General features: G+C 39.9%; 1 protein-coding gene across 5 annotated transcripts in view; it reads right to left on the bottom strand.

Annotated features, from left to right (window-relative positions):
* LOC133425087 (neural cell adhesion molecule 2-like) overlaps positions 1-23,442 on the bottom strand; it is a 436,069-nt gene that overhangs the window by 24,012 nt on the left and 388,615 nt on the right. For 3 of the 5 annotated variants that reach the window (XM_061715764.1, XM_061715765.1, XM_061715766.1), the window contains exons 13-15: positions 22,296-22,415; positions 21,311-21,447; positions 13,848-14,022 (exon numbers count right to left, since the gene is read on the bottom strand). In XM_061715764.1, coding sequence (XP_061571748.1) covers positions 13,848-14,022; positions 21,311-21,447; positions 22,296-22,415 — 432 coding nt within the window. The remainder of the gene's footprint in view (positions 1-13,847; positions 14,023-21,310; positions 21,448-22,295; positions 22,416-23,442) is intronic. The other 2 variants (XM_061715767.1, XM_061715768.1) reach the window with 1 other exon arrangement.

Genomic DNA, 23,442 nt, shown 5'->3' with positions numbered 1-23,442 from the left:
ATAGGTGAAAATTGTTGTTTTTTCCAGTGATGAGTCTTGTTTTAAGTGTAATGAGATTTTTTTTTTTTACTAAAAATGAGACATTTTAACTAGAAATAAGACAAATATTCTTGTTAAGATTTAGATTTTTTGCGGTGTAATTAAGAAAAATCACTCATGTAAGAGAAAATACAGCTAGTTTTACTGTTCAGTGTACTACGAGACCCCCACAACCCACTCTGGGTGGAGCTCTGGGGGCTCACGGTCACAGGACCAGCCAGCCTGTGTCTGGGGGCCGAGACGACGGCTCCGGACAGCCTGCTAAGAGCGAGCCACTTTCATCTGTCATCTACTCAAAAACTAATCTGGGAGAGTCCCAGTCGTGGCTGAAGCCCAGCCGCTGCTGCTGTTGGCTGAAGCTGGGCTAGTAACAGATGCCAGCAGTAGCTCGGACAGAGTGCCGCCAAACATGTGGCAATCCTCATTTTATTTCCTGACGTCCCTCTATTTAGAGGCTGCCACTAAAATGACATCTTAAACATGGACAGTCAAAGCAAGTGTAAGTAGTTAGCATCATAGGTTAACATGAGTTAAGCTAAAATATCTAGCTTAGGCAACTAAGTTAATTGACTTCCATCCGACTCCCAGGCTCCTGCAAATATGGCATCATCCTAACCATGACAAAGGGTTCCTCCACTTCTCCTTATACAGTCTTTGATCATTAACAACTGGTCAACTTTTGTTAATAAAATCTGTCTCAGGTCCTAATAAAAGTTTCTTAAGACTATCAAGAAGGGACCTTTCACCTTCACTTTCCCTTATGCACAAGAAAAAACCTACATCTGCTGCAAGATCAAGTTGAAACCTCGACACCAACCAACCATAAATCTGCAGTTGTAAAAAAAGCAAAGAAAAAACAACCAAAAAACGATGAACTTTTGTCTCAGGTACCAATGTCAACAGCTTCATCATCTGATTTCAGGTTGTAAAACCAGGTCCACCTCAGGACCAGGCCAGCTGACAGTCTTGCCTGGGCCCCGGACAAAATAATCTAAGATGGGCCCCCCTGCGCCCGGATCTCTCCTTCTCCCTCTTCCTCTCCTCTCCCTCTGCTCTTCAGGTTTTTATACAAGCTAATGGACGTTAACATTAGAGATAGCCAGTTAGGTTAAGTTACCAGGTTGGTAAACGTTGGCTGCTGTTTCTTACCTTGCTCTACGCTGACTTTATTAATTCCAGCTTCACCGTCACCACCTTTTTAAAATATTTGTGTAGAGAATCTCTGAGGCCTCTATTTTCTTCTTCTCTTCTTCTCTTTTCTCTTCTTTTCTGAGCACCAGACTTGTGCTGACCGGACATTTTGACCATTCTAATGGTTGAATTCAATGATAACATCAAATTTTGATCAGCGGCCAAACCATTTTTGTGTTGGGGGTTCTTGACCAAAAAGGCTTTTATGTAACTCAAATACTACATATTTTTTTCCACAAATAGGCATATTTTGAAACATTTTGAAAAATGATTCCATAATTTAATGAGAATACATTTTTTTTTTCAGTTCTGGGCCCCCCCCCTACCCTGGGCCCGTGCTCAGGACTGGGCCATTCGGTTTAGTTCATGCTCCAAAGCTCCTTCATAACCTCCAAAAAGGTGCGAGTGAGTCTTAATCGTTGCATCTGTTGTGGTAATTTCATGTGTTGCATGTGCAGCACTTGTCTTTGCAGGAACAATGTTACTGCATCGCTTCATGTCTGAAGGTCTGTCCAACAGAAACATCCTGACAAGACTTTTTTGCTCACCATATTCAATCAAACCTAAATGTTGGATTGAGACCTGCAGCAGAGAATGTTATTGATAAAGATCCCCAACTTGTTGTTGGGGAGAGCATCAGGGTGGCAGTGTTGGCTAAGTGGTGCTTGTTAATGAAAACATTGGGAAATGCTTAATTGCTGACCGAGTCGTTCGGCTGTCAGTTTTCAATAGTTTTCAGATGGCAATTTAGCATCTTTCCTGGCATCTGTGATTGAGCAGGAATTACTTTCTTTTTTGTCTTCTCAAAGCATGTAATTTCTGCTCAGTCCCTTAATTTTGCCAAATTGTCACTCATTTTATTTAATTACACTCTTTGTTGTTGTTGTGTTATCTATAATTTTTTCTCTTTATTCCATCAGAACATGCCGTCCGTTCAGGGCTGCATGCCTCCGTTTCTCAACGCCACTTAGACCTTGAGCTGAGGAAATCATTTTCCCTCCCCTGTTCACGTGGTGAGGGGAACTGAAAGAAGAGAAAATTCTACCAGCTGGACCACGGGTGAAATCAGTCTGACAACCGTGAGGGCCGACAAACAAATGCAACTGCAACCTGCGGGTTTATTACGGGTACACATTTGAAATTACACAGAGACAGGAGGTAAAAAGTGAAAAAGGAACGTGGGAAAGAAATGCACAAGAGTTGAAAAACTAGACACAGGTGGGATCAACTAAGATAAGGGAACATAACAAAGGAAGTAAAAAAGGACAGGCGACTTTTCAAAATAAAACTGAAAAAGCAACCATTATCACAAAAGAGCATTGTTTTGGAAAATATCCAATTAGACTTCGCCCAGAGATAAATCTCAAATTACACAAATGCAAACTTACTATTGCTTTGTTGAGTATATTGAGTCCAAATGTTGTTATGTAATAATCATTTGAGGCTCTGTTTAAAAGCGAGTTGCAGAGTCATACTCTGATGCTTCAGGGTGGCTGGCACAGTTTTTTGCAGCTCACTCTGCAGATCCAACTTATTACCATGGAACACTTTTAATTATTTCTGTTTCATAACTACCTGACAAAACTCGCAAACATGTTTTCCTCAAAGGCATTTGGCAGTGACTAATTTGCTGTCAAACTTTCTGAGTCTGGACACTCAGGAGCCATTTATTCCCATTTCCGTGCTCTATTAACCCTTTTACTGACTTCTCCTGATTACTTGTTGATGTATAGGCCCATTAGACGCATTATTCAATGGCTGGAGATCCAACTGCATGGGTGGCACCTAAAGCCATTCATATAAGACTTTGACAATACAAACTCATTAGGCCTGACCAGTGATTGACTGTTTCCAGATTGGATCTGTGAGAAAGTGACTCAATTAATGATGACCAGACGGGCGTTCATTGATTGTGACATTAGTGGAGAGGAAAAACATGATAATTCGTGTGAAGATTCATCTCAGCTGCTAACTTTGAGATGAGCTGAGAAGTGTTGAGGGGAAACTCTGAAAACTCCACTTCATTAAGGCCCACCTAGTTTAAAGGAGAGCTATGAGTTGTCCTTTTTTGCAAATTTCCTCGGAGGAAGCAGACTATTCCTGAAGCGTCTCAAGTGCACTCAAGGGCCAACAAAGAGGTAATGAAAAACCATGGGAAATTACTCTTAGAAGAATATAGCGTCCTTAAGAGTCTACCTAAAAAAAGTACTTCAAAGAAATTTGCTCCGCTTTTCAGAAACTGCTGTTATCTGGGGTTACAACTTATTTAAGCGGTAATTTGTCAGTCTTCACCTTGATCTTTGGAGTTGACATTCAAATTTTAAAAGTGCAGAACAGGCTCAGACTCATGCATGTGAGGAGCACTTTACAATTAATCGTGTGGGTCCAATATAGTCCGAGGAAAATAAACCAGCAGGACACCACCTAAAAAGGAGGTAGATCTCATTAAAAGGTCCATCTGGACAAACACAGGCAGAGCCATCATGATGCAGTAGATAAACCTGCAAAGAGATGCAGACGTGCAGCCCATTTTAGCCTATATAAAGTATCATGTGTAAAACTTACTGCAATTACATACAAGTATATGTAGACCAGAAAATGACATTCTGCAAGCCTGAATATGATCCTTAATCCACTAGCAAATGCTGCGTCCACCACCGCTGGGGGGCAAACATGCAGCATTAAAGAGATGTCACCAAGTGTCCCGAGACTTCTGGGTTTCACTTGACCCCCCCCACTCACCTGCATGATTGGACTAACATTCCACGAGAACTAATTCAAATTAATCAACAATAGCAAATCATCATTGATTAGGATTCTAAGGTTTTAAACTACGATAGAATCTTGTTCAACTGACACATGATCCTATTTAAATGCTGTTATTTGAAATAATTTATGCAACTTTTTAAGAATATGTCCATGTATTAATTAATTCCAACAAAGATCTTCTTTCTTAAAGGAGCTTGAGGCTCCTTTTAAGAAATTAGACTCTCTAGCGCCACCCTTCACCACGACGGCCGTTGGGGGTACTGCAGCCAACAGTGAAGCCGGCACGGGAGAACGGGGAGAACGTGCATGCAGCGTCATGTGACGTCACATCCGCAGGACAGCGCGGGAAATTCGGGCCCAGAATTGCAGCGCATTTTGCAGCACACAGCCTGTTCAAGGCAAAGGAGAGATACACTAGAGGGCTCATTCTTTTTGGTTTGGAACGCTTCATCTGACATTATTACTAGAAAACTTAAAACGTATATGAATTTTTTTCATAAATCCTGCCTCATGCTCCTTTAAGAAAACACACGCACACCAAAGCCTCCAGTGCAATCCTTTGCTTCACCTTCAACAAAGAACTGCTCTGCAGGTGTTAACAGCATCCACTTCCACCTGGCTTCCAGTAGAGCAAACCAAGTGGCTCCAACCATTAAGTCTGACTGACAGGATCAATTCAATCCCGAATGTGATCTCATTTCTGATGCCTTGCGTGGTAGATATTCCTGCTGCTGCCTGCACTTTTTTCCGAAGCATGTAGAGGCGGACACATGATGGGTGACATTTCAACATGTTTCAAGGTTCATTCATCCAAATGTGATCATGGTGCACAGATTGCATTCCCATCTGGCTCCGACCACCATCATATACAACTCCTCTGCATTTTAATCCACCACTCGCCTGCTTCTCCCTCCCCATGTTCAGATCAGTCATGTGATTACAGGAAGCAGGATGACTGCAAATAGACTGCTATTGTGTGCGTCGCCGCTGCACAGTGTGCCTTGCATCGTCGCAAGCACATCACGCCTGGCTTTTGAGTCATTGTTGTTGCCGTCTCTCTCTCAGCACGTCTCTCAGCATGTCCCTGATATTGTCTGATGTTAGACGTGCTCCCTCAGAAACAGCCTCTTTTGATCTCATCGGATTATCCGTGTTCGATGAATAAATACGTGAGAAAACATCGGCTGGGATCTGATATCATATTGGTCCTCTTGACACCAGTGAGTGATACAATAGGTATTATGTTGACAGTATTTCACACAAAGCAAACAAATGTAGCTCCTGGATTAGAGTGCTGTTTACAGCTAAATCCCTACGGTTCGATTTATTTGGATCCGGCTTTACTGTCTGTATTAATCTGAGAACATGTTTGGTGGAATAATTTAAGCTGCTGATGCATTTTTTATCCTGGTGTGGAGCTTCCGGAGGAGCAGTGGGACTTCAGCTGGTCACACCGGACAAAGACCTGCTGCTTCTTCTGGTAAACAATAGATGTCTAAAGGCTCAAAGTCTTCTGATCGTTTACTGCAGTGGTCCCCAACCCCCGGGCCGCGGCCCGGTACCGCGCCGTGGGTCATTTGGTACCGGGCTGCACAGAAAGAAAAAATAATTTCTGTAGCCCCGACTGATGATGGTTGACTCTCAAACTGATGGTTTACAATGATTTTATTCCTTGGATGTAAATACACTGTTAACACACCGTAAGAGCTATTGTTGTGGAGCAGAAGATTCTTATAAATTATCAGAACGTGTGGCTTTAAAAACGGACATTTATTCTCCTAAAACAAGTTGCTTACAAAGAAAAACGGGAGAAAACCGATCTTTCTCCGTCATCATCAGCTGTCAGCTGTCAGTTAGAGTCTAAAGCTAACGGTTGACACACGTTAGACCACTTCCTGTAGACTTCAAAATAAAAGCGAAACCGGAAATAGCGTCTTTTCAGTACAATCCATTTAAACGTTTATGTTCATGTTCACTTTACTGTAAATAGCTGTAAATAAACTGTAAATACTAAATGTAAATAAACTGTAAATAATGTAAATAGTGCATCTTACACATTTTAACTTCTAACATTTCAACATTTAACAGGAAACAGGTATTATCTGTAAACAGGAATTATCTGTTTAAATCCCTAAAATTAAAACAATTCACAACAGCTATAAAGGAATAAAATAAAATAGAGTTAGTCTTTTTACATTCATATAAGTTTCATTTAACTTAAATACAGACCGACACAGCTGCTTGATCGGCCACCGTTAACTGCAATACATGAGTAACCGTGGCAACCAAACTCAATATGTACATAAATACGGCATAACATTTGCAAAGAAAACAAATCCTTATCAGCAGGTGATTTTTGTGTCAGTTAGGCTCCACTTTAGCATTCCCGACACTAGTTTAGTCTTTCAGACACACTTTCTACTGACGTTAAACTTTTACCTCGAAAGTCCGAAGCGCCGGAATACGAGGTCTCAAAATAAAAGCGCTAAATATCGGTCTCCTTAATATATAACAAATAAAATAAAAGCCTGGCTTTAAATAACGTTAATGAGACATAAAAACATAAAAACACATTTATAGAAATATTCATATTAAAGGTAATTTACAATTTCCATTATTTTATTTTTTCGAAAATTATGTTTTATTATTATTATTCATTATTATTACTATAGAGAAAATACCACAGTTTTTAATGCCGATTTTGTCATTTTATTTAGTTTTTATCAACTACACCTTTTAGATTGGGCCGTGAAAATATTGTCAGACATTAAACCGGTCGGCGGTTCAGAAAAGGTTGGGGACCACTGGTTTACTGGACTCTCTAATTTATCTCGCTGTGATTTGTTCGTTCCCCCTCGTCTTTGGTTGCAGGTCATTTGTTGAGCAATGGCTTTGGGAAACCTTTCCTGTAACGTGATAAAAAGGAGAAGTGGACGGTGGATTAGCATCTCAATGCAGTGGACGACCGCCCCCCAAAAAACCAGAGCTGTTGTGTTTTCATTACACCGCTTTAAAAATTACGGCTTTCATTTTGAAAATTGACGACGGGCTTGATAAATATAATGGGCACCTATAAAAGTATTTTGATTTGCCGGCATCTCTGCCAGGAAAAAAGAGAAAAAAAAGAAGAAGTTTTGCTCGAGGTCGCAGGGGAGGAGAGGAGCCTGTCAACATTACTTCCTCAAGTGCTTTGATGAGATTATTACAAACAAAATCTATGAGGGCTGTTTCGATCAAAGCTGGTTTTTTATGACGCATGACTGGAAGGAGTGAGAGGAGAGAGCCAAGAAAGAAATGCAGCCGCCTCGACGAAGAAGAGGGCTGCAGGGAGAGATTCAGGCCAACTCGGACATCGGCACGTCTTATCTCCTCTCTCTCTCTTCCTTGTATTAGTTCTGCCAAACAGATACTTGTTATATTTTCCATCAGTTGGATGGAGGAGGTTGGTGGTTGCCATGGAGCCACTCATTTTGTTTCCCCCTCTCACAGAACAGCTGGTGAGAAGCTAAATGAATTTAATATATTCATTTTATGCTAATTTAAGACTCTGAGACTATAAAACACATATACAGAAACAATTTGATTCCTTTAAATGATAAACAGAATTACAACGAGTCAATCTGTTGTCACTCCCAGGTTGTCACCGGTGTTACCATGACGATGAAACTAAAGGGTGAAATGTTAAAGTTGTTTTTTTAAACTACATTTTCTCTCTTAGAGCACTACTCTGTGATAACTCAACTGGACTGGGTGCATCACGAGAGGAAAATGATGCTCCTCTAACACATCAGTCGCTAGGTTAACGCGCTTGAGTGATGTGGCAGGGATGCAAAATGATTAATGAGGCAACCAAAGCGAACCTTGGAGACGATGTTGTCACTGGGAGGAGACGGCAGACAGAGCTGTGATTTTGGAGGTGAAAAGAAAGGTCTGATGTGGAAAAAAAAGGATTAAATTGAAAAGGAACCATGAGCCATGTTGCAATCAATACATTATTTTTTTTTAGAGGCTTCTCTGCGAGCGAGGAGGAAGAAGGTTATGCATGCTGTTATAAACTATAATAGGATGGAGGAAGGAGGAGGAAGGGGAGAAAGTGAGAGCGTCAATTCAATACAGGGAAAAAGCTTGATATACAGAGAGAACTGAAGAGAGAAAATTGCTTGGAGAAAGGTAGAAGAAACCTATATGACGACTGGAATAAAGAAAAAGTGGATGTTTATTTGGTTAAGTGTGTGAGAGGGAACCTAGCCAGTGGACTGGAGAGATGGACCATAATTGGAAGTGGCAGATATTTCATATCCAATATTGTTGAGTCTGCAAACTCTGAGCAGACGTCTTGGATAGCAAATCTGATTTGCCGTAGCAGAAAATGAGGAAGTGCTCGTTTTATCTGTAACTAAATAAAAACATATCTGGTCGAAAATATCACGAGGGACCTCTTCACTGAATCAAAGGGGCGCTATTATTAAACCACAAGTTTAAACTAACTATCGGAGAGGAGAGTTATCTGAACCGGGTCGTTGGAATCAATAACGAGCCGATGAGCTAATTTTGAAGTGATTCTGGAAAGAAGAACCCAAAAGTTTGGATGTGACAAATAAAAAATAAAAATAGAAAACAATGTAGGGATTCTTAGATTTACTGGGACTTAATATTTTTTAGTCTTTTACTTAATTTCACTAAACATACATCTATTTTTGCATTTCAGACCTGTAACAATATTTTTAAAAAAAAGTTGAAACTGGGATAATTTAGTGCTATGATTGTGTTTTAAGAAAGAGCCAATGACGTTCTACCACACAGACGGCTGCCCTAATGATTTGTTACAAAAGCATCATCGATGAAAGGCTGAGAAAGATCTTTAGTTTGCAAGAAAATCATTCTAGTCTTGAAAGACAAAGAAATGTTCGATGGAAAATTCATATAGTATATCAAACAATTCAAGAGATCTTGGGAAATTTAAGTGCATAAAGGGAAACAATGCACCTCCAAGGTGTTTTGTTATCCCACAGTCGGTAATGTATCGAGAACTTGTAACTATCAGGAGCTGATATAGCCACATGGACCAGGGATTTATTCTGGAATCATCACAGTACGGAGCTAATTTTAAAAATGCCACTTAGGACTTTACTTTGTGAAAAAGAAGCCTTATGTTAGCCAGACATCCCTGGACTCGGGGGCATCTTGAATAAACCACCATCACATTTGGAAATATGTAATGTGGTCAGTCATTTCAGTCCTTCATAACTTCATTGGAATAAACAGGGACCTTGTGCTCATTAGCAAAGATGAAAAGGAGCATCCGGTTACCAGCAAACAGTGTAAAATGCAATGTCCGTGACGTCATGTAGTGTGATACCAAATATTATTTTGTCAATAAACGTTTAAGACATGTTGGCAGGAAGAACGGGGGGAAAGATAACTGAAACTCTTCTTAATTGGAATAGTCTGTGCAAGAGTGATCTTTAATTGTCTTTTGACCACAATTGGCAACATTACAGAGGGGTAAACCGTCAACTTTATGTGAGGCAGGTCTGAAATAAAAAAATGGATGGATATCAGGATAGGACTTGACGAGAGAAATCATGACATAGTTTGAGTTCATTGTGCCTGCAAAGAAATGTAAGTCAGAGTAAATTTAAAGTCAGTTTCCATAACTTTTGGTGAGGTTTCCTGTATTGCTCTCCACGCTAGAAAGCTCTTTGGAGTAACATCTTTAACACTAGTGGAAATAACTCAGGCTATTTCCCATGATGCAGCTAAGTAAGCTAAGAAGAATGGACAGCTAGTCGAAGCGTCCCAGCGTAAGCATAACCTGCTCAGCGGCTTGGTTTTCTGTCTGAAAAGCAACACTTTTGCCTGTGCTGTAATGACGGAGGAAAACACTTTCTCGCTCCAAAACGGCACAAATGATTTTTTAAAAGCAAAAAGCTCAGAGGAAGAAAAGCAAAACAACATTAGGAACTTTTTGTCCTCTCTCTATGAAGTGTGGATGTGAGGACTGCACAAGGGAGGGCATCAGAGCATCCTAAGGGAAACATTTTCATCATAAAAAAAGTCTTCAGTGTCACAATTCTTTCAGTTTATATGTTTCAGAACCAGATAAAAATGTAATTTGTTTCTCTTTGTAAATATACAGATAATTTTCCTTGATGAAGAGGCAAAAACAGGTTTTTGGAGCGAGTCATGTATGGATTAAAAAAGAAAAGCTAAAAAATCCAATTAAGTGTTTAGATACAACAACTGCAGCTGAAATGGTAAATCCTTTTATCTGTGCATCTATGTGTGTGTGTACATTACACACACACACACACACCTCTCTCCCCCTCCCTCTCCCTCCCTCTCTCCATCCATCTCCATATATATATCTATAAATAAATAAGATTCCACTGAAAGCATTAATCCCAGTGACTGATCACAGGGAACAGATTTCTGGGATTTGATGAAAACAAATAAGGTGTGACTGTAAAATTCACACCATCATGTGTGGAGGAAATATTGACCATGGTCTCATTAATAGCATCCGTACAGTCCAGCGTGGTGACGGCTAGATCAGTCTGAGGGGATGTTTTCCTGAGTGTGAACATATCTGCAATTTAAAAATGGTAGACACTTTCTACAGGACAGGTTGGTCCAGCTGGCAGGACAGCTGTCAAGCTTCAACCGTGCCTCTACAGATGCTTAAAAAACTGTAACACAATTACAAGACACACTTCAAAACGTTTTTGCCTCATCATAGTGCAACCCTTTTTCTCGGTGATGAGACAAAGTTCATTTTGCGATGAGAAAGAAACCTCAAACATGAATAAATCTTCCTGCAGATGTGTCTTTTGTTGTGCAAGCACATTTTGTCCTAACAGCCTTGACAGCCTGACTATGAGAAGCTCCCTGCAAACCCGGCTTTTCTTCCTCGAAATATGTGCAAGACTTTAAGAGGAGAGAACAACGTGTAACAGGAAACAAAACATGAGCACAGAATCACACAGCAGAACAACGTGACCTGGAAATAACAAGACAGAGCTGAATAAGATATCCGTGTCTGTGCGCTGACCCGTGTAATCACATACATGTTGCTCTGCCCGAGCTAAAGCAGACAAATATGTTCTTTTAAGAAAGAAAATTGGGGCCTGAAGACATTTTTCCATCCTAGTCTGCTGGATTTCTTCAGAGCAGACTCGTGTGCCCTAATTTTCTCAAAATAAATACAAATGAAATACTGGCATCAAAAGAGTTCTGGTCTACTAACATGGAGGAGAATGATTATCTTCATAATAAAAGTAATATTTTCCCTCATGCGGTTGCTTTGTCTCTAAATGTCAATGTTATTTGAACACAGTAACAATTACAGTCAAGTTTAACAAGCAGTTAAAAACCTCAAATATGATTAATTTGTGAATCATTACAGTGAGCAGAGCACTGACTATTTGTTCCTGATAAAAGGACTCATGTTCAATTTTATTTTACATCTCTTTTTATATTATATGTATTAGTATCGTTTTTTTCTTTAATGACTAGTATCAGTGTGCAGAATTGAACTGAATTGGACAAAATTGAATTAAAAAAACCAACAAACTAATGTAATTGCATTAAAGTAAATGAACCGAACCCAACTGAAAAGTCTGTCATTGGACTGCAGAAAATCACCCTGAACTGAACTGATCAGTGTGAAACTGCACTCAATTGAATCGAGTGGAATCAAACTGAATCAGCTGAGCTGATTAATCCGTGTCCCGGCCGACAACAAAAAATGGAAAAAAAAGAGACTGGGTATGTTATTTGTCTTAGAATCATAACATACCAAAAAAAAGGGCTTATTTTTGAATGAGGCAAACACTTCTCAGTAACTCCCAGTGAAACATTTCTTGGGTTGAAGTCAGCATCATTGACCACGACAGCTAATCCAGTTAAAGTTTCCGTCATGTCGCCTTTTTTTATTTTTTGTAGTTTTTCAATTTTATTTTATTCCTTTTGGGGTAATATTGTCTATTGCAGTTTTTTGTTGTTTTTTTACCTTTATAATATATTAGTGTAATATGTTACTATTTTATATATGTATATATATATTTGTGTTTTGGGTGTTTTGTGTTTTGGGGGGTTATAAAAAAGAAAAAAGATATTTGTATTGTACTCTATTGTGAGCAATGATGTACAGGATTTCTCTTTGAATAAACAAATCTTAAAAAAAAAAAAAAAAAGTTTCCGTCATGTCTAAAGGATCACTTTTGTACGATGGGATGTAAATAAAATAAATAGTCTAATCTTAATGTGTCCTGGCAAACTCAGGAGGGCTGAAAAAGGTGACACCCAATACCCCAAACTGATGTTTTGAATATTTGGACCAGTGAAAGTACATTACTTTAATATGTGGTGGAATGGTTCTTCAGTCTGAGAGGAAGGGAATCCATGCTTTTGAAAACGGCATGAATTAAAAATCAGGAGGCGGCTGCAGTGAAGACAGCCCTGCAGAAATCATTCACTCTGAACCGGGTGACCGACGGCTGACGTTAACGCACAATTCACCGATGCAGACAAGCGTTACATAAAACAGACAGTTTAGCAACTTCTCACTTACTTGGCAACTTAACGGAAAGTTAGACAGCATATTATATCGCAGGAGTCTGACCTCAAAACTAACGCGGTCTGGCTGATTTAACATCACGTAGAATAAAAAACCACCATCATCCCACTGTGTAAAGGGGGAAACAATGGCCTTCATGGTGATCAGTCTAAACACTGGCATGCACATGTTGGGTTTTATAAAAGATGTTATCGTGAAGACCATACTTAAGGTTCTGAAAGTTGCATTTCCATTATTCCTAGAACTGAGCAAGACCCAAATATCACAAAACATGTAACGGAAACGCCCGTAGTTAGAAAAAATATCCAAATATCGCAAATTTCATGCATGAAATCACAAAAGCATCATAAAAAATAATTAAATTGAACTTAACTGAATGGTTTGATGTGAGATTCAACCAGCTCTACTCTGGAGTAAAGCATGAGCCGGTTCTTTCTATCCTGCGTTTGTTAGCATGTTGGTAAACTGATGCACCAGTAAGTGAATTACTGCTTTGGTTTCTGTTCTATCACTGCTTTACTTTGAATTTGAATGATTTGTGTATTGGAGAGTAATAGGAATCTTCACTGCCAGTTCAAAGCGGATTCAAGGTTGTTTCATTGCGGCTGATATCCAAGTTTACATTTTTAGTGTAAATGATTTTGAGAAAAATATGTGCATCACATCTGTGTGGCGGCGTTTTAGTACAACGCCAATACAGAAAGTGATAGGATTGTATAAACCAGCATTGATTCCTACATTTAGTCTGACTTTTATGTCATTGCAGACGGTACAAAGCAGATATATCTCATGCTTTTTCTCCGATAGCATTCTCTTTTACAGACAGGCCTGCAACAAGGGAGGCTATTTTGTGCTGCTTCCTTTAAGAAAATAAATTAAATCATATTTTAAACAGGTGTTATCTTTATTCGATGCGTAAAGGGCAAGAATGCAACCGAAGTTAGACACTTCAATCTCCAAAGAGAAATCATCACACTGGAGGTATCAGCACCAACCTATCCCAAGACAGCGGCCTCATTTGTGCAGAAAGCAGCTCAGCGACGAGACATGCTGTGCTTCAAGGCTTTCTTTCTGTTGCTGGATCATTCCTCCCTTTGGCTTTTGTTATTGCCCCTATTTCAAGCGACATGAATAATAGACCACTTTCAGCCATCAAGGTTGGAAAACATTTCTGGTGACTTTCTAAAAGCAGTCAGGACAAGCAGGAGAAAGGCCGGATCTTTTCAAAAGGCAAGCAGCAGAACAGAAGTTTCTTTTATCGTGCTTTTACCTGTAATATCGGGTTTCTGTGGCATGAAGAACTGATAGAAGGTGGGCTCTGACAGGCCTTTGACGTTTCGCGCTGTGATTTCCACTTCATATCTGGTGTTCCACTGCAGCGGCTGCAGCATTGCGAAGTCGTTGGCTCCTGGAACCAGCTTGGTCATCCACTGCTCCTCTTTGTCCTGGAAGACACAGACGTGGAGGGTGAATTTTAAAAGAATCAATGCCCTTCGCTTCATTTTGTTGCAAAAGCTTCAAAGGGGAACGGACGAGGTGGCACTTGATTAACAGCTGATAAGAAACACCGATGCAGATTCACTCGGTCGGCTCAAAAGAAAGGTTTATCCTGCATCTCTCTAGTTAAATGTCTTTATGGCCTTCTTCTTTTTAATTCTCTCCAAAATTGAAGATTTAACCTAGAGCAAAGCATTTAAATGTGTGTTCACCGCTAACCTTGGCACTACGTTCTATCCAGAGCTGGGTAGAGGAGCCAAAAATTGTACTCAAGTAAAAGTACTGTTACTTCAGAATAATATGACTCAAGTAGAAGCAAAAAGTAGTCATCCAAATAATTACTTGAGTAAAAGTAAAAAAGTACTTGGTGAAAAAACTACTCAAGTACTGAGTAACTGTTGAGTAACGTCTGATTTATTTTTTTAACATAACCATTCAAACAGACAAAAGTACAAAATAATCATCATCAGGTAAATTAAATCAATAAAATAATGAAATAAATTAAAATTAATAAAAAATAAAAAATAGCTTAAATTAAAATAATTTTAAAGTAAATTCAAGTACTTTAATAAATAATGAAATAATAACAGAATAAAAAAATAAATTAAGCACAAGTAGCACAAAATTTCAAGCCTTTGTGCTTTTCTTTTTTAACCAGGCAGAACTAGAACAAACATGAACTTATATAAACTCTGTGTGTGTTTGGGAAAAATCTTTGTTTTTGCATGTTTTGTCACATTTACACAGACTCAAAGAATCACCAGTGATGTCATGAGATTGACGCGTACGCGGATAAAAGGGATAAAAGAAAAGTAACAGCTCAACGTGGCCTAATGTAGCGGAGTAAGAGTAACAGTTTCTTCTTCACAAATCTACTCAAGTAAAAGTAAAAAGTATAGTGATCCAAAACTACTCCTAAAAGTACAAATTTTCCCAAAACGTACTCAAGTAAATGTAACGGAGTAAATGTAACTCGTTACTACCCACCTCTGGTTCTATCACTGTCAGATCAACAGTAAAAATGATCTTTTACAAAATCAAGCTCTGCATGCGAGGACACACAAAGCTACTCCGGCCCTGTTGAGGTCGTTGGCAACAAACTTCCAGACAGAAGCTGCTAACACTTAGATGGTCCACCTGAATGCATCCAAAACATTAAAGCCACCCTGGTGTGATAAAATAATCCTTTTGAGGTGTTGAGTCGACAACAAAGGTCAACTTGACACAAGCAACGCTGTCAGCTCGACACCATCGTTTACCTTTGGAAGCTCTGGGTTGAGGTGGAAGTGCTGAAACAATTACTGCCTAAGCGTTAGGGGGGTATCGAGCTTCAGAGGGATTTTTCATGAAATCACGCGAGGAGGTGGTTCGTACGACCTTAGAACACGTCTAGCAGGAGGGATGAAGTGGAAAAGTACAATTGTGGAAATGATGCAGGACAGAAGAACAATCCCTCTCTTGAGATCTGTGTCGCGTCGACGCTTGATCAGATCATGTTTGGTAGTACGCCGAGACACTGCGTGGCCACGTCATCTATTTGACGAAGAAGCCTAAATTAGGCTGAAGTGTGCTATGACATGGTGTGGAAATGTACAAAGCGCTGCAGTGATGAATGAAACCATTTGATAGCAATTTCATGAACTCTGTAACACACTAAACACTATTACGGTGTCAGATTTATTCTTGTTGTTCAACTCTTGCTTGGCCCCACTCCGGTTTTCTCATCCTCGCATTTTCCATCATTACTTTCCTGGGTTTCCTTCAGTCTCCACAATCTTAGGCCTGGTGGCAGTCACAGAGCTCAACACTGGGTTGACGACAATTAGGAGTCAGCTGGCAGTCGGTCCGTTAATGTCGTCTACATCGCAGCGAGCCATTGCTGATGGCTGATGGCAATCTGCAGTTCCTCAAAGCTGCATCTTGCTGTTGTCGTCCATCCAAGTCAGGGGTCGACAACCCAAAATGTTGAAAGAGCCATATTGGACCAAAAAAACAAAAAACAAATATGTCTGGAGCCGCAAAAAATGAAAAGTCTTGTATAAGCCTAAGAATAAAGGCAAAAGACGAAAGACGAAATGTTGAGAAAAAAGTCGAAATGTCAAGAAAAAAGTCAAAATTTCGAGAAAAAAGTTGAAATGTTGAGAAAAAAGTCGAAATGTCAAGAAAAAAGTCAAAATTTCGAGAAAAAAGTTGAAATGTTGAGAAAAAAGTCGAAATGTCGAGATTAATGTTGAAGTACAATTTTGAGAAAATAGTCAAAATGTCGAGAAAAAAGTCGAAATGTCAAGAAAAATTTTTAAATGTCAAGAAAAAAGTTGAAATGTTGAGAAAAAAGTCGAAATGTTTGAGATTAAAAAGAAAAGGAAAAAGGAAGAAAAAAAAGAGAAAAAAAAGGAAAAAAATAGAAGAAAAGAAAAAAAAGAAGAAAAAAAGGAAAAAAAAGGTCAAACATTTTTGAAAAAGCTCCAGGAGCCACTAGGGCGGCGCTAAAGAGCCGCATGTGGCTCTGGAGCCGCGGGTTGCCGACCCCTGATCTAAGTGGACATCTTTCTGCAAGACCTTTCTTAAGGCCTGAAAGCAGCCTTAGCTGCCTCTGCCAGGATGTCTACTGTCACTCTGTGAGGTGGCTTCATGTAATTGCCATCACTGATGATTGTTATCGTATGGTAAAACAACTATGAGTGAAGCACAGAATTATGTGGGGTGTTTTTTGATAAGAGCAGGGATGGGAGACGTCAAAAGCTTTATAATGAAACTGACACTAATGTCTTAACATGACATTTCTTCCTGATTATGGTTCAAGGATCCGTGTGAATGGCGACGCTCCCACTGTGTTGCAAACGGGTAAGTAATTGGGATTTGTGTGTGAAAGCAGCAGATGAAGTCTGCTCCTGACTCCAGACGCCGCCTTAAGAGTGCTTGACTTGTGCTTGACTGCCTGCATCCTGCTTGGCCTCCAAAAGCAAACCCTCTTTTCAGCACTATGCCTCCATCTGCAGTTGTAATTTTTGTATTTTTTTCATTTAAATCGCTTCGACTTTCTCCACAAAAGCAGAAATGCCTGCTTGGGAACATGAGAGTTGGGTAAATACTGTTGGAGATTTGGAGCAACACAAATCCACTTAGTTCTGTGGAGGGTTTTTGTGCGAGTGCCATTTACAGCAGTCTGCAGCCTGGCCTCATCTCTGCCGCTCTCTTTACCTCCCGACTTCAAGCCACTTCTCGTCTTTTCACGGCAAAACTACCTCAATGGATGAGCGAGTTCTGAGCCCTTGTTTGTGCTCTCATTAAAACTGAAAGCAAATCAAGACTCGAAACAAAAAAACAGACATTTGAGGGCACATTATTCTTTTAACAAGTCGACTCTGTCGTCAGCAATTAATCAATATTGTGAGTCATCCTCACTCAAGTGGAAGAGAAAGCATTCACAGCGTTACCCGCTGTGGAGTCTATGTTTAAAATAAAGACAAATCCATCAGACTCAGTTATGCTGCTTTAAGAGACAAAATGTCATGCTTGAAAATATAAGAAATTGGAGAGTGTGTGCTATTTTCCAGTTTTAAAAAACATGGAAAATGTGACTTGCTTTATTGACGGCCAGTTAATGGAAATAAAAACATCTCTTGACGTCAAACCCTGTCATCAGAGGAGCGTTGCTGGTGTCAGGGCACCCCATAAATAATAATCTAACAAATAAACCCTCTTTAAAATTGCACTGTGAGATGGCAACATAAAGAGCTCTTTTCCTTTTCTATAAAAGCTAATTAAACTGGGTGTCTTTGTAGTTCCAGATAAACAACTAATGAGGTCATAGACTTGATCATTTGCTTACAGTCAACTAATTTATTGATGTCAAGAGATGTTAAGAGTACCAGAATCCCTCTTTTAAAGAATTTTTAATCACTATTTAAATTATGTTTCTTTCATGACTGAATATTTGTACTTTTATTCTACATCCTGGATAACATGTAACATCCGCAAGCATTTTAGACCGTCTAATGTTCAGACAGTTCCTGGGTCAGTGGGGACGAATTATGAAAAACATTAGATTTTTCTGTGCTTGAGAGCATTTAAGTGGGTGTGTGAAGTCACTTTGAGATCCTCATCAGTTGTGTTTGAACTGATGCCTTCTGGACGGGAAGAGAAATGTCCCCAAGAGCCAAGAAAAGGAAGACCAGCTAAAGCTTTTGAGGATTACCATGACCAGGACGGTCTACACCGGCGTATTTCACCTCTGTTTGTTCAACCCTTTCTAAAGGTGTTTTTACGACGGCGATATTCAAGTCGGCCCGAAAGAACTCGTGTCGTTTATGTGGCTCACACTAGTATGCTTTAAAACGGCTGTACCAAGATCTCTTTGACAAGATGGTCTCTGGTGTTGCCTCTAACTAACAGTCTTCATGACTTCCACCAGAGACTATTATTAAAAAAATAAATACAAAAACTAAACTACTGTATGGGTCAAAACTACACTGCAAAAACTCAAAATCTTACCAGGAATATTTGTTTTATTTCTAGTTAAAATGTCTCATTTTTATTCAGAAAATCTCATTACACTTAAAACAAGTCATTTCCAGAAAAAATAATTTGTTATTTGACAATTTCCACCTGTTTCAAGTAAATTTTCACTTGAAATAAGTAGAAAAATCTGCCAGTGGAACAAGATTTATCTTCTCATTACAAGCAAAAAAATCTTGTTCCACTGGAAGATTTTTCTACTTAATTTAAGTGAAAATCTACTTGAAATAGGTGAAAATTGTTGTTTTTTCCAGTGATGAGTCTTGTTTTAAGTGTAATGAGATTTTTTGACTAAAAATGAAACATTTTAACTAGAAATAAGACAAATATTCTTGTTAAGATTTTGGATTTTTGCAGTGTAGTAGTTGTTTCAGCTGTTTTTCAGACCAGTTGTCATGGAAACTTGATGCTCTGCCAGCACTGATAGTAACCAGTGAAAGTGTCATCCCCCATGTGACCTGTGATGCAGCGTTTGTTCTTAAATGAAAACTAACCACCTAATCCGAGTGGAATCATCCTGATTCATCTTCATCTCGTGCTGCTTTTGACGTCCCCCAGAAGCAGGTAGCACAAAGCTGTGGGGCACATCTCAAATGGCACACCTTGCTAGAGAGGAGGTGGAGTAAGGCTAACTCCACCCACTAAAACTGGATACAATCAATACACGCCACCGTTAAAATAGACACATTTTCTGCCAAAATTTACTTTTACAGCCTGATTGAAACAAAAAACTACAAAGAAAAAACAGTCTCCATAGCAGAATTTCACACCCAACTATATATCATAGCAAAATGTGGAAAAAGTGAAGCACTGTGAATACTTTCCGGATGCACTGGTACATCTCATAGCAGCCTTTACCTCAGACCATCCAGACTGACTAACTGGATCATTGGTAAACTCCTTATGGCTCCATAACAGAGGCTGCTGGGCTACAACTGCAGCGCAGAAGACTGTGGGACCTGAGGAGTTCTCCCAGTCTGCAATTCAGGTCCAGCAGCACTCGTTTCTGACGTTGTTTTGATTGTGTCATCTAAGGATAATCGAAGACAGTCGAGCAGTTGTTTGTTCTGCTCCAATTTGTCTATTTGTGGTTGAACCTGGGTTGGACGGTCTATTCCAGAGCCTAAACTCTTCAGGAGTGACCTACAGGCTTGAGCTCGTCATGCGTCATGGGACCACAGGAGGTTTTTGTCCATAATAGTCTATAAAGAACAGTTTTATACTGTACATCTGAGGTATTTTGACTTAGGAATGTCAGATATTTTGTTAATGGCTTCAGAAAAGGATAAAAAAGACTTCAAGGAGATTGTAAAACTTTTTCAGATATTTTTTCCTTTTAATACAGATATGTGATATCTGCAAAGGCCAAGAAGCACTTATTATAAAGGGAACTGCTAGTAGAACTGTATGAAAGGCAAATCAAAGCCGATGTATGAATAAAAAAAAAAGACCTTCAGGGAGATTGATCCGACTCTGGGATGTTAGTGAACTGCTATTGTTTCCATCAAACCTGCAAAAATGTGACCGTCAGAGACTAGTCAGAAGAAAGTAATTTCTGTACCCAAACAACAAAGTTCCGACACTTAAGTCTGCTTAATAACATGTAACCCACCCTGGTACGTTTGCAAAAGGAAAAAAGAAAGAACGGTGAAAAGTGTGATAGGTGGAAGCATCATGCTTTTGGCTCGTGTTCCAATGAGTTGCATGGTAATAGAGGCCTTGTTCAACCTTTCCCGACGCTCCAACAATTAAAAGAATTAAAGCTGCAAGCAGCGATGAACGGACCCTCGCGCGTGCTATTTTCACCAATAAAGGTCAAGGACTCAAAACTAAGTCCGATGACACCACCCACGACTCTTTATGTCAAACTATTCAAAAGTTATTGCAGAAAGTAGGAACTATCACATATCGACCAATCAGATGAAGTGGGGGTGCGCTTTTTGGCGTCTAGCGTTGGCATGGTAACGCTTTTGACTGAGAAAAGTAATGTGCATTGTCGCAGGATGGAGACGCACATTTTGATGTATAACACACCTGGGTGCACGTTACGGTTCGGGCGAAGAAACGGCCAAAGAAATGGCATAAATTGCGCCAAAATTACACTATTAATTCAAAATGGCCGACTTCCTGTTCGGTTTCGGCCATGGCGCCAAAAGACTTTTCTTTAAGTTGCGACATGATACAGGTGTGTAGCGATTTTCGTGCATGTACGTCAAACCGTATTGTGGGGCTTGAGGCACAAAGTTTTCTAGGGGGCGCTGTTGAGCCATTAGGCCACGCCCATTAATGCAAACCATGAAATATCAACTCTTTCACCAGGCCTTGCTTGCGTGCAAAATTTGGTGACTTTTGTGGTACGTTTAGGGGGGCAAAAAGGCCCTCATTTCGTCGGAAGACAAAAGAGGATAAAAACAAAAAAAAAACTCCTACAGATACAATAGGGCCTTCGCACTGTCAGTGCTCGGGCCCTAAAAACCTCCTCGTGACAGCTGTCAATGCTCCGCTACCCGCTGTATTCCATCATCAAGAAATGCAGGAAGCCAGGAGAAAGAGTATCACAAGCTTGTGGGAGTGCCGTTTGGGCTTTCCCCATCCCTGATATTGAGGAAGGTCAGTTACCATGTAAATACAATAGTAGCCCTTTGTCCACATCCACACAAATTCAATGCATATTGAGTGGATTCTCTCATCCAGTCGGATCACAGCTGCTTTATTCACCTCTAAGACACTTACAGTCTTGTACTTGACTATATACTCCACGATGGGCATCCCTCCATCATCCTGCTTGACCAATCCCAGCCGGTAGGCCTTGCCCATCCCTCGCTGCCCGTGGACCGCCGGCGGACTTGGCTCTCCTGAGGGAAACAAGAGAGGGAGACTTATCGGAGTTTTCCTGAGAGTGGGGATTCTCAGATATGAGATCAGGATAAAGTACAAGCAGAGAAGAGGTTTCAACTGAATTAGGTTCATACAAGACCCTCTTCCTTACCCGAAAGTTGACTTGAGGTTTGTATTATTCACTGTATTTCCTAACTGGGTCTTCTTTCATACGTTTAACTCCCAGTAGCTCAACAGTCATATAATATTAAAAGTGGCAACGCATTTTCCGTGGCCTTGCCTGGAATTATTGCAATCCTGCAGTGCCAGATTGCAAGAATAAATAAAATGCTCATCACGAAAACCCTGCAGGACGTAATTATTAATGCAGCAGTTTTACAGGAGGACATGGATTTGACAGAAGTTACTCAGAGCTCCAGTAATCTAAATTCATATCACTGAAACTGGATGAGGCTGTAACCATCTCCGGTATGAATATGCCACGGTTACATAAGATGGCAAATAGGCCTCATTTCACTGGGCTTGCAGATGCTTTGAATATGTTCTGGAGGCTTGTTTGCATTTCTAGCTCATGTTCAGTGTAATTGTTGTATTAAGACCTAAATTATTCCCATATTTCCAATGATTTTCAGCCGTTTAACCTCCGTTTTAGTTTATAAAACATGACATTCTTGTACTCATTTGTGCACTGCTGCTGCAAAGAACTGCCACAAAACCATTACAACAGGACCAAGTCAATTTTACGCCATCACATTGGATTTATTTTGAGAAAAGGTAGAGAAATCTTACAGATCCTGCAAAGCTGGGATCTTAGTGTGAATGATGTGTTGTGATCTGCGTGCACGGGAGGAACAGACGGACTCACGGATGGGTAGAGTCTGGAAGGTCTCCATATGGCTGAACTCCCCCTGACCCTTTCCGTTGACAGCTGCCACTCGAACCTCGTACGTCGTGTTGGGCTCCAGGCCCGTCAGCACCACTGTGGCTGCAGACACAGAGACACAGATGAAGCCAACTGGAGCTTCGTATCAATTATGAAGAGAGACGAGAAAGTTATTAAAAGCAGAGATTTTGGGATTCCTTTGACAGAATAAAAGCATTTTCTTCTTGGTATTTTTTGAAGTATTGCCTGGAGGAAAAGAAGAAAAAACAGACAGCAATGCATCTTGGAACATTAGTGCTGCGAGAAGCGATGGATTCAATACTACTTTATTAATCCACAAAGAAAAAGTATACTGATGCGGCAAATCATTGAGGGAAAAGGAGCATAAATAAAGAATCTGTTGACAAACTCTTAGAAAGTTGTAAATACAGCAGAGAGACAAAGTTTACATCAGAAATAGCAACAAATTCCCTGGGGTGTTGTGTTTGTAACCTAGCAACCATTAAGCTGATTACAACAGGAGGTGCAGGACGACTCCAGACATGCTCGATATTCCTGCTGATTCTTAGTTTAAACTTAGTTTAAACTTCCTCCTCCTGTCATCTGGGACTTCTCCTGTTCAACCTGCCTGGATGTGAAGTCTTATTCAGCAGTCTTTAGAAAGCTGCTCCCAAATGGAAACAAGTTTCTGGTTGTCATGGTTACTTATTTAAGAGATGTGAAAAAAGTATCTGAATTGCCAACAGAAATCCTTGAAACAGAACCACGATACAAAAATATATATATAAAAAAAGAAAAGAATTATGTTTTCGCGTAAAAAGATTTCAGTTGAAAATGTCAATGAGTAAAAAAAAAAAAAAAAAAAGACAAAATGGCCCGAGGTGCCGCTGTGCCCTGATACGATCTGGACTTCACATTAAAGTAGTTTGATGGATACGGTTACAGACATCATCTTCTCTGAGCATCGGCCGGCTTACTGGATTCCTACACCCAGCAGGAAAGAAAGAAAGAAACTAGCAACTCCAAAATGTTCCTATCTGCATGCTGACATTTACCTCGCGTGGGATAACTTTGGTTTTGAATGCAAACAAGCTAATTACAAAACAAATCAAGAGTGATTCCAGCTTCA

Source organism: Cololabis saira, chromosome 24, assembly GCF_033807715.1.
Source record: "Cololabis saira isolate AMF1-May2022 chromosome 24, fColSai1.1, whole genome shotgun sequence".
NCBI lineage: Eukaryota > Metazoa > Chordata > Actinopteri > Beloniformes > Belonidae > Cololabis > Cololabis saira.
This window is presented reverse-complemented; position numbering and strand designations above follow the sequence as displayed.